At 41.6% G+C, this 11,923-nt stretch overlaps 1 protein-coding gene across 2 annotated transcripts in view; it reads right to left on the bottom strand.

Annotated features, from left to right (window-relative positions):
• Nucleotides 1–1,968: 1,968 nt before the first annotated feature.
• NEK9 (NIMA related kinase 9) overlaps nucleotides 1,969–11,923 on the bottom strand; it is a 36,572-nt gene continuing 26,617 nt past the window's right edge. For both annotated transcript variants that reach the window (XM_044918414.1, XM_021679577.1), the window contains exons 19-22: nucleotides 9,603–9,805; nucleotides 8,348–8,509; nucleotides 6,904–7,113; nucleotides 1,969–5,005 (exon numbers count right to left, since the gene is read on the bottom strand). In XM_044918414.1, the coding sequence (XP_044774349.1) occupies nucleotides 4,883–5,005; nucleotides 6,904–7,113; nucleotides 8,348–8,509; nucleotides 9,603–9,805 (698 nt within the window). In that variant the 3' untranslated portion in view covers nucleotides 1,969–4,882. The remainder of the gene's footprint in view (nucleotides 5,006–6,903; nucleotides 7,114–8,347; nucleotides 8,510–9,602; nucleotides 9,806–11,923) is intronic.

Raw genomic sequence — 11,923 nt, 5'->3', positions numbered from 1 at the left:
CAGTTGAGATAGGATGAAGATAGAACAACAGATCTGAAATAACAGTAGGATTATTGTCCTGAGAGCATCACTCAAATTGTTAGTTTAAGGGGCGCCTGGGTGGCTCAGTCGTTAAGCGTCTGCCTTCGGCTCAGGTCATGATCCCAGGGTCCTGGGATTGAGCCCTGCATCGGGCTCCCTGCTGGGCTGGAATCCTGCTTCTCCCTCTCCCACTCCCCCTGCTCGTGTTCCTGCTCTCGCTGTGTCTCTCTCTGTCAAATAAATTTAAAAAAAAATCTTAAAAAAAAAATTGTTAGTTTAAAATACTGGAGAAGGGGCGCCTGGGTGGCTCAGTCGTTAAGCGTCTGCCTTTGGCTCAGGTCGTGATCCCAGGGTCCTGGGATCGAGTCCCGCATCGGGCTCCCTGCTCGGCGGGAAGCCTGCTTCTCCCTCTCCCACTCCCCCTGCTCGTGTTCCCTCTCTCACTATCTCTCTCTCTGTCAAATAAATAAATAAATAATCTTAAAAAAAAAAATTAAATACTGGAGAAAAAACACCCAACCTGATGTGGGCCAAGGTGACTAAGCAGACAATAAAATCATGTTCTACTAACAACAAATGACCACTCACTCTTGTTCCATTTCCTCTGCAGCTTCTGCTGAATGGTTGGGCTAATAGATCAGACCAATTTGAAATGTGAATTTAAGGCTTTAGCTGTGAAGCTACAGGGCTCTAGGCTGAAAAAAAAAATGTACACACTTAAAAAACAGTACCTATTGAATTGCCTTATGCTCTTCTTAACTGTTGCAAAGAAAAAGAGGGATCACATAGTGGGGCCTTAGGTTGGCCACTTGAAGAAACCTCACATGCACACTGCATATTTAACCCAGTATATACACTCCCCAGGCAAGTCTAGTGAAGTACAAACTGTTAAGTTTCACACTTGATGGTAAAAGCAGTAGATGGCAAGAATGAGCTGTGGCCGAGGCCACAAAGTGGTAGCCTATGGACTGCTTTGTCCTACAATTTGACATAGATCTGACATTTAAAAACTGGGATATGGAGAATCTCTTGAAAAGCCGGAAGTTCTGGAAATACCAGGCCAGCAAACCTGCATAGCCCCAACCGCGTGCTCCTTCAGACGGGCTGACCTCGCCGATCACCACAGCCCCACCTGGCCCGCTGCACTTATTCACCTTTCCTGCCTGGCCCCACGGGCACTTGGGTTTGGGATCCTGGATGATGTGATTAAGTTCGCAGGTCAGGGCCCTCTGGGGAGAACAAACATATGTGTGGGGAATGCCTTCTGTAGACACAGGAAGCAGTTACTCATTCTTACATTGCTGGAGAAGTAACGCAATAGTCAATGCCTCAGTGTTCCCTCCAATCTTAATAATGCATAGGCCTTGATAAGATGAGGAATATTTATTAGTCTTTTGAATTTAGCTTGATCCGCTCTTTGGGAAGAGGTCAGAACCCTTTTTCTAAGTTCCTTCCTGGATAGCAGAGGATGACAGTGGATAATGCTGCTTGGTACTGTCCACGTGTGATACTTTCAGTATCACAGTACCTTCAGTACAAGCAAAAGTTATAAATTTTGAAGTTCAAAAGGTTAAGCAATGGGAAGAAAATCTCATGGTGAAACTCACTTCATATAAAAGTACATGCAGATGTGCTGAAATAGTACTTCTTAACAGCAGGGTATTTAATGCAGCATGGTACCTTTTGGCCAACATTTGCTTTTGGTCATTAATTTATCATTCTTCACGACTATAAAGGAAGTAGCAGAGATGTGATATAGTGTTTTTCTCTCTAATGTTCCTGAGTCTGTGAGGTTTAGTGATCAGCATGTTTATTTCCATAGTTAATCATTGAAGTAATAAATGATTTTTGGTTTTGTGGCAGGAAGGAACATGTTTTGTAGTCCTGACGACGGCTAGCCCAGTCTGCAGGACACTAATGAATAATACTTCTTTGGAGGCCCAGGGATACTCATTTGAAAGAATTTATTTATAATACATCCTTGCTCCAGAGTTGTTCTTTCTATTATGGATGTTTCCAAATATATGGCAAATCAAATGAAATGTGAGTTTAAGGCCGCTTTTACTTTACACTTTAGTGAAATGCTCAGCCAAGAGAAGTGATAACTTGGCTGTGCTATGCCAGGGAGACCAAATAATACAGTTCCTCTCTTTGAGGGAAAACAGTTTTGTAAACACAGATACACATTATCACTTGAAAAAGCCCACTGTGATTGAGGAGGTGAGTACAAGAAATGCTCCTTCCTCTTTCAGTGGCTCATTTTTTTCCTCCCTCTGCACTTTAAGCACTATTTTTGAGAAGTTTGGGGGGAAAAAAGTTATAGCAGCACAAATGATTGTTAGCAAGAAAAAGAAACTGGAAAAAAAAGCAAAGATTATCTGTGCACATGTCCCTTGTGTTGTTTCTGTTACAAGGTCTTTTATTTATTTAGATAAAGACTCATTGAATCAAAGATTCACTAAGGCCTAGTATCTGGGTGTTTCATCCCCAGTAACTAAGGTCCATGCGCAGGCATAGCACTGATTGAGAGTTTAAATGTTTATTTAAAACAGAAATGCCAAACCACTCCACCCTCAACCTTTCAAACATCTGGCTAACAATGAGCTTAGTTCTTCAGCAACAATGTCAGAGCAGAGGAGTAACTCAGGTTATACTATAACTCAAAAGCAATACTACTGGGAAACTGAAAACACCTAGCACTGCAGAAAGAAAAGCAGGACAAACTTCAAGAGAATTAGCTATAGAAAACCATTCAAAGGCATTTCTGCTGCCTTTCATTTTTATCTAATGCATGGCTGCCACCTTTGAACTGGTTTCTGTTTGCATAGCTATTTGGTGGGAAAAATCATATGGCTGTCCCAGGCACAATTGGGAAAGTGCAAATTGTCTCTAAGGCACAGAACTCAGATTCTCAGCCAGATTAACAGCAAACTAGACTTCCCGAGGGAACATGCTAGAGAAAATGAGCAGTGTTCCCCTGCTAGAGAATGGCTCCCCTCCGGAACAAGAGCAGTGCTCTCTCCTCCCTTCCATGCTCACTTCCATCCCTGTCTCAGCAACATGCCCCTGTTCCTCAGTTCCACAGCAGAAGCAATACTCAGGATTAACACCCAAACTGAGCCTGCCTCTCAGGCCTGCTGAGATGGTATAAGGGATACAGGAACGTGAAAAGCCAGTCAGTCCTTAAAAAAATCAAAGGTGCATTTACATGATGAACCAAAAACCCCCAAGTCCCCAGAACTTGTAACTTTAATCCGGGGTTGGCCCCTTCCCTTATTTTAAGAAAAGGCTTTAGTGATTACGTTAGTACCATTGTGCTAGGCTTCCCAGAATTGAGAAAACAATGGGAACATCAAACCAAAAAAAATCCCATTGCACAGAGATGCCCATCCCCAGCCATGGGGTTTTCCCCAAGCATCAGCCTTTATCCCACCAGTTTTAGGGCAATGGCAAAATTTCCATTGCACGGGTCCTTCCAAAATATTAAAGAGATATCAAACATTCATTTTTTGGTTTGAGGAAAATGAAACAAAAATTAATTCAGCGGTTTCTAAGGAGGGAGAATGTGAGACTCATCAAGGCAACTCCTACGACCCAAAATACTAAAGGAACATTTCATAAGGTTAGGTGAAAACACAAAGCTCACATCCTTAAGTAAAAACCATCAAAAGCTTTGAGGACACTCTCTCTTTGGGAAAGCTAGCTTGCTCCTTGTCTATAAGGACATAATAATGACTATGGGATTAGAATGGAGCTCTCAGCCAAATTCCTTTCACTTGGCAGCTTCTACCTGTTCTGTGAGGCTTCAGGGACTACCAGGTTTTGGTGCTGGCTTTGGGCCACTCAAGTAGGAAAGATGATACAGATTCACTGATATAGCTTCATAAAACACCAAAAGGGGACAAATACTGACTAGACATACAGAAAGGGAGTGGTTGGGGCTGCTGAAGTCAAAGTTAGAACCCTAAGAGCCACGAAGGCAGAGGCATTCTAGACCTTCCTAAGATACCAAGTAGAGGCAGCTAAAGGAGGACCTCTCTCCCTCATGGTTTTCTCTTAAGGCCATTCCTATTGCCCCACTGATTCAATTTTCTAAGAGACACCTCACCTTTTTGAGGTACCTTACAAAGTCAGGAAATCCTACCTGCATCGGCCACAGACAGCAACCCCAGCTGTGTGACAAGCAGGGACCCTAGCCTTCTTTCTCTCCTCCTCACTGAAGACATTTTAATTGACCCTCAGAGGAAAAGCAATCTATGCCCACTTTTCCTCCTAAAGCATTTAGCTGCGCAAAGTAACTGAACTTTCTGAAAACAAGCCCTAGATCGACTCCACCAGACATATTTTCCCAGACTCAGGGCTCCAGAGAAGGCTTTACCGCTTTACCACTCTCCAGATGACCCTGCCTGGGCCCCACCTGGTTCCAGCCCACTCGAGTTTCACACTTTTCTCTCCACCCAGAGGTGCAATGCCTGGTGCTGAATTCCCAAGGCAGCTTCCAAGTAATGGTGAAATGATAAATGGGATATAAGCTGCTACCAGCAAAATTAAGGTGAGCATTGTGTCTCCTCTTCGAAGGTGGGATCACCAGATGAGGTACAGAGCTGCTGTTGCTATGGCAGTCACTGAGGACAAAGCCAGGGCCACAGGGCCCTTCCATTCTCCAAAACAAAACCACTCCTAGATCCTATCTAATAGGCAATGCCACTCTCCAAGTGTACACGGAAAGTGCTTCAGAGCCTCCGCCTTGCACTCCTTGTCTGCAAGTGAACAAAGCCAGGAAAGCGCTCTCTGCATTCAGTAAGTATGCTGTGAAGTTCTTTGGATCCCAGTTTCCTGGAGGCCATACAGGCTCAGGAGACTAGAGGCTGGGTCGACAGGAGTCTGTTCCCAGGAGGCACCAGGAATCTGAATCTAAGTCAGGCTTTGGATCCATTTCCATCTCTTCCTTTGCCGTCTGAGTTCCTCTGGAATGCATCCCCACCTGTCCAAACAAAAAACAATACTGTCACCAGTCACAGAGGTTCAGGACTAGGTTTCCAATGCTGACCTCTAAGGATCTGTAGCCACAGTTCTGTGACAAGCTCCTAATACTACTTTAGATAATACTTTAATACTACTACTTTAAATAAAATCCACACCTTTACACTTGCTGCAGGTAGGATGACCAACTGTTTGCTCAGGACTGTAGGATTTTCTGGAAAGTAAACTCTCAATTTTATTTTGTTTTCTTAAAGATTTTATTTATTTATTTATTTATTCATTTGATAGAGAGAGAGAGAGAGAGATCATGAGCAGGGGGGAAGGGTAGAGGGAGAAGCAGACTCCCCACTGAGCAGGGAACCTGATGCGGATTCATGCGACTCATGCCCTGAGCCCAAGGCAGACGCTTAACCGACTGAGCCACCCAGGCGCCCCAGAACTCTCAATTTTAAAACTAAGACAGCCCCAAGCCAAACAATCGTGTGTGCTATAGCTGCCGATCACCCCATGCTTACCTCAAGTGAGTATATTACTTTCCAAAGTACTTTCATAGACATGATTTCATTTAATCCTCAAAACAACCATTCAAGGTAGATGGTGTTATTTTCCTCTTTTAGGTGAGAAAACAGGACTCATAGAAACCAAGTAATTTGTCCAGACACATAAAACTAGGTACTGGCAAAGCCAAGGGCTGAACCTTATTTCCCTTTCCTGGTTCACTCTAAATAGGGCAATATACTATGGCAATACTTTTTAAAATGATGCAAACGGAACGCCTGCGTGGCTCAGCTGGTTAAGCGTCCGACTCTTGATTTTGGCTTAGGTCATGATCTCAGGGTCGTGGGATCGAGCACAGCATCGGGCTCTGCACTCAGCACGGAGTCTGCTTGAGATTCTCTCTCTCGGTCTCCCTCTGCCCCTTCCCCTTTGCTTGTGCTCTCTCTCTCTAAAACAACAATGCAAACAGCAACACCTGTGAAATGTTTTTACGAAAAATGCTTAATTCAAATATAATCAAGCCTTAAGTCTAACTTCCAGTTTATAGAAATGACAGGGTGACAAAAGAACAAGTTAGATAATGTCTGATAAAGAAAACAGAGGACAAATCCAGAATGTGGCCCATTTTGTTAAACAACTGACCCTGCTTCTTTAGCCAGTCAGTGCCATGAAAATTAAAAAAAAAAAAAGGTGATCGTAGTAGAGGGAAGTATTCTAGATAAAAAGAAACGAGACATAACAATGTAGTATAGAGACCTTAATTGAATTCTGATCTGATAAAAACAGTCATAAAGGACATTTTTGTGGGAAAACTTGGAAAATTCTGGATACTGGATGAAAACTGAGGTAATATTAGCATAAACTGTGTTATGTGTGATAATAGTATGGTGGTTATCTGGGAGAATAAATGTATTTTTGGGTGTGTGTAAAAACTATTTAGGGGGGCCTATGTCATGACTTTTATAATTTATTTGAAAATGGTTTAGCAAAATAGTAACACACACACACACACATATACCCAGATATATTTTAAATACAGATATATATCCTCACATATTTTAAACACACATACACACACATTTAAAACAAGCAACATGTTAACGACTGATGAACCTAGATGGTGGTATGAGTGTTCACTGAACTGTAATGCTTAGTTTTTCATAATAAAAAGTAAAAGAAAAAATAGAGTAACAAAAAACAATGGAAGTCAGGTGATAAAGATAATTTAACGCAGGCACCTGAACAAGGCCCAGGGCTGCTAGGATTAATTACAAAAGTTACATCATCAAAATATAAGTACTTGCAAAGGAGTAAGTCTGTTTTAGTGTCTACTGGTGTTCTGTTTCTGTGATTTTTTTCAAAACAGATTTAGAGATTGAATTATTCTTTTAATGCTCTCACCTGCTGCCCTCCTTCTAATTTCTTGTTCAGCTTCTGTAGTTGAGTAAAAATCTGGAGGTTTTCTTGCTGTAGCTTCTGTTGTTCAGCCAGACACTTTACCACCAGCCCCTGCAATCTCTCAACCTCCCCCTGCAGAGTGCTGCACACACAGGTAGGAGTTAATGGCGCTGCCTTCCCAGCACATGTCTCTGCAGAATTCAGCCGAGGTGGCTAAGGAGAGGAGGAAGAGGTCATAGGCGGTTCTGCCTGGATGCCACAGCTCCCCAACCCAACCTCCCTCTAAATGCTATCAGATTTTACTTTTAAAGTAACATGATAAACCATACAGAAACACAAAGTAAATGCAACAGGAGCAGAAAACGCTGGGATTACAACAGCACTTCGCTCTAACATAACAGGGCAAGAGAACTCTCAGTGCCTCAGGCTCTGTTAAGCTAAGGTAAAAGAACAATCCTCTGTTTTGGAGAACTTCTGCAAACAAATTTAAAGTGCACTGATATCATCCCATTGAAAATGCTGAAGTGGGGGAAGGCATGATTTGGCTTGGAACGAGTCTTTCTGATCACAGTTGAGAACACTGTGATCCAAAGGGTCAATATCCATGAAATGTAGTGGATCACACTTTAGAAGACATTTGAGAGGTGTTCAGTAAATAGTACTGCCAAAATAATTCAAGAAAGCTAATTGACAGAGGAATTAAAACATTCATCTTGAAGTTTCAAAGGTTTTATTACATCTTTTCTAGTCTGGATTTCTCTCCCTTCTACTGTACTTTGTTTATAGGAAGGGTCAGCAAATAATAGCCCCTGGCCAAATCCAGCCTACTGCTGCCTGTTTTTGTAAAAGAAGTTTTATTGGAACACAATCATGCTCATTCATTACATATTATCTATGGCTGCTTTTGTACAACAATGTCAAAGTTGAGTAGTTGCAGAAGGGACTGTATGGTCCATAAAGCCTAAAATAATTACTCTGTGGCCCTTTATAGAAAAAGCTTGATGACCCCTGGGGTTTGCATTTGATTGAGGCATTTACCACAATTTGATTTCTACCAAGGTTAGGCACACAATTGTGGCTCCCTCACTAGACTACAAGCATTATTTCTTACTCATATTGAGAGCCTCCAACCCACACTAGCAGTGTCAAAAAAACTGGATTTTAATTTTGGAACTTTAATTTTGGTACTCCTGAGGCAGAGAGAAAAGACAGACAGTCCTCTGGTGTAGAAAGCTGTTAGCCCATCAGGAATCTGAAAGGGTCAATACTTTTTTCCAAGGCAGACTCAGGTAAGCCCAGGGCTTTAAGCACTACTGAACAGACAGTATAATGAGTTGATATAGGGCAGTGGGAGACCGAGTAAGCTAGGGGAGATGGCGAGGCCAGAAGAAGTGTGGAGAGCTCTCTGCCTACTTAGTTGTGACTTAAAGGCAAAAAGTTCAGTTACCCAGGCTCCTACTGGGGGCTTGTGTTCCAAAGGAGCTTCAGAGGCCACTTTGAGTCCTTGTAGCTCTTCATAGGGCAGGGTATCTTTCTCAGATTCTGAAAAAGCTGCACTAAGGGGAGATGGGCTGTCAGGCATGGGGATGAATTCTGCATTTTCCAGCTCCTATGTATAAGAGAAAGAATCTCATCAGTTCTGTTTGAGCGGTTTATTTTCTTTCTCCCCAATTCCCATCTTGCTCCAGCTTTCCCTCTGTTGTGACATCAGCACCCTCTAGTGGGGCATGACAGTTGTGGGTTCAATGCAGCTCACTGTACCTGTCAAGAGCAGGCAATCCCTTCCTCAGACGAGTAACAGTGATTCGAATTCAAACTCAAATTCAAGAACACAGTTTGGAGTGTGTGGCACTTCTCCCCAACACACTTATTCTACACGGCCTATTCAGTGAGCTGGGGAGCTCGAAGGTGATGACAGTGAGGCCAGTGGCCAGGCTGCTCAAGGCTGAGACTGAAACTTCCTCCATTCCTACTCCTACGTGGCTATCGAGTTTAGTTGTCTTATAAGGGCAGCTTTAAATCTCTAGGTTCTTTTTTTTTTTTGGTAAAAATTTAAAATTTCACAAACTACAAATGCTCAATGTAGAAAATGAGAAAATACAGATGGGCAAAAGGACTAGCAATTCCATCACTCATAGATAAACACTGTTAAAATGAGGAATACTGCTTTCAGTCTTCATAGCAGACATTCTTCTATGCATTTATATTTTCTAAGAGAATGGGGTCCTGAGGCTAAGGTGTTCCAACTTTTTCTGCCCAGTCATACGTTGTAACCAACTTTCCATCCAAATAAATATACTCTAACATTTTTACTGTCTGCAATTCAACTCTCATAACCCATCTCTCTACTATAAAACATTCTGACTGCCCCAATATTCCACTTCTACAAACCACAGTACAAAATCTCTAAGCTTAACCTTTGCATACATGCATTACAAAAACTGCCTTCAAGGAAGGTTTTCTTAATTTACTTACATTCATGTAAGTACTACAGGTATGAGAACATTTTGTGCGTCTCCTTGTCAGGAAGAAAAAAGGATTAGAGATTTGGTAATTTTGTTCCAGGTGGAAATCAGAAGACTCAATGCCTGCTGTTGAATACTTGAATGGGGCACGGGACACAGAAAGATGGCGACAGCTCCTTTCTAGTTGCTGCAAAGGGCCTAATGTTTTATCGAAGATACCTCTGCCAAAGGAATTACCTTTCGAAGCCAGCCAGGGCAGGAGCTGCTGGCCCCACTACTGATCCCCATGGCCTCCGTGGGACTGACTAAACCTTCCATTCCTCGGTCTGCTTCCATTGTTCCTCGGAAGCCTCCGCTCGGATCAGGAGTTTCAGATTCCTGCTGACTGTCCTCCTCTTCTCCCCCACCGCCGCCGCCTCCTGGGCTAGAGCTCTGAACCACTGACAGATACACAGCACAGAAAGAGAGAGCCTTGCTATGCAGCAAGAAAGATTTACGATCTTACAGCCCTGCTGACCCCTGGGGAGCTTCCTAGAGTCGCATGAAGTAACAGCAACAGTGTAAGTCAGATATTTGGGACTCAATTTTTAGCTTTTACACAACGTATTGAGTATCAGTATCTTCATAATGATAATTCATTTCTACATCCCAAACTTACTTATCTCTATGTTCACAGCACATTATCAGTGTTCTAAAGCATTGCTGGACAATCACCCCAACCACAGCTAACTGAATCTACCACGCATACTTTGATACATCCAGACTCCGGCATTCTCCACCAAGGCTCAGCAAGGTTTCATATAAACACAAAGCTCTTTCACATTTGAGCCAAACACCTTTTAAAGCTGCCAGATAAACTCACCACTACCTTCCTTTCTGGAGAAGTCTTCAACCATTAAATTCATTAAGTTCTTTGATACCTACTTGTAAGAATTTTTAAACATGGCTGGTTCTTTCGCATCATGCCGCACATTCCAAGTAACTGTCACGAAATGAAGACTAGCTGATGTGTAGTCAGAAATGAAACTGAATTTTAGTATGGGCCAAAAATATATATATTTAAGAAAGTAGATTTGCCAAAGCTAAAAAAATAATTGTATGGTATATTCTAAAGTTAAACGTAAAGGACCGTTCATGATCACCGGCTCCAGCAGCTTACAGATGGACTGCCACACTGATCCCATTGAAGTGGCAGAACCACAGATGCCAACAAAAGCTCTGAAGCTTGTTTTGTTTTAAATGGCTTTTAAAAATTAGGATACATTTGAAATATACATAAGACTACTTTTAACACACGTGTAAGTTTTGCTACCTAACAAAATAAACAAAAACATAAACCTACCACTAGAAGAACTAGAATTGTACTTTCCAATATGGTAGTCACTGGCCATATATGGCAATTTAAATTTAAAGAAAATAAAAAGTTCAGTTCCTTCAGTAGCTACTTTTCAAGTGTTGGATAGCACAGACATAAAACATTTCCACTGTTGCGGAAAGATTTATGGGACAGTGCTGAACTAAAACATTACCTGTATCGCATCTGCCTTGTGAACTCCTTCCTTCTCTGGCCTCCTACCTAAACGTAACTACTGACTGAGTTCTGTATTTATCATTTCTTCTTTAAAAAAAAAGTCATCACATATTTATGTATCCTTAAGCAATATATTAATTTGGCTTGTTTTTTGACTTTATATAAAAAGGCACAGAGTCTGCTGCAACTTGCTTTTTACATTTCACATTAGGGAACTATTTGTAGATGTTCATTTCTACTCTTCTATAATATTCCATTGGATGATTAGAACACACTCAACCAACAAATATATACTGAACATTCACCATTTGCCGGGCACTCTTCTAGGCAATGTGGATAAAACTAATGAATTAAAAAAGACAAAAACCCCTGCCCTTATGGAGTTTACATTTTCCAGCCAATAGATATGTGCTTTTAATCTTATTTTTTCCATTAAATACTGTTCCACCAAAACAAAGCTGTAAGAGAACAGCTGTGCTTAGCAAAAAGATTGTCATTTGTGACAGATATTAACATGCACAGATAAATGCTGAGCAAGAGATTACTAAAGGAAACTAATAAAAGGTATGATGTATGTGTGTGTAACTAGAGTACAAGTCCAGATCAGATATTTACCTTTCTTTTTCAAGGATTAAACTGCTTTTATTCTGGGTCTTTATCTGCTTTGATTCTACAAACTATCAGAATCCAGGTTCTGAGATACCAAAGAGTAAAGGTACTTTAGAGCAAATGGAAAACCAAAAAGGAACACAGATTTAGTTTCCTGGCATAGTCCCAAATAACAGACAACCATGCAGAAAGCAGCCAAAGGAAAACTATCAGAGAGCTCTGGGCTGATTTTTCTAACCACACTGAAAGTTTAGCCAACTTTTAATTCCAAGGGCCTGTTTTGAAGGACTATTTCTATAGACTGGAATAACCCTGTGAATATGGTGGAAGTAAAGAGCAGACAGAACTCATAGCCCCTAGCATGGTAAGGAAAGGAACAATACACAAGCCACATTACAATATTGGGCAAGCCACTTAA

The sequence above is a fragment of the Neomonachus schauinslandi genome, chromosome 9 (genome assembly GCF_002201575.2).
Source record: "Neomonachus schauinslandi chromosome 9, ASM220157v2, whole genome shotgun sequence".
NCBI classification, from domain to species: Eukaryota; Metazoa; Chordata; class Mammalia; order Carnivora; family Phocidae; genus Neomonachus; species Neomonachus schauinslandi.
This window is presented reverse-complemented; position numbering and strand designations above follow the sequence as displayed.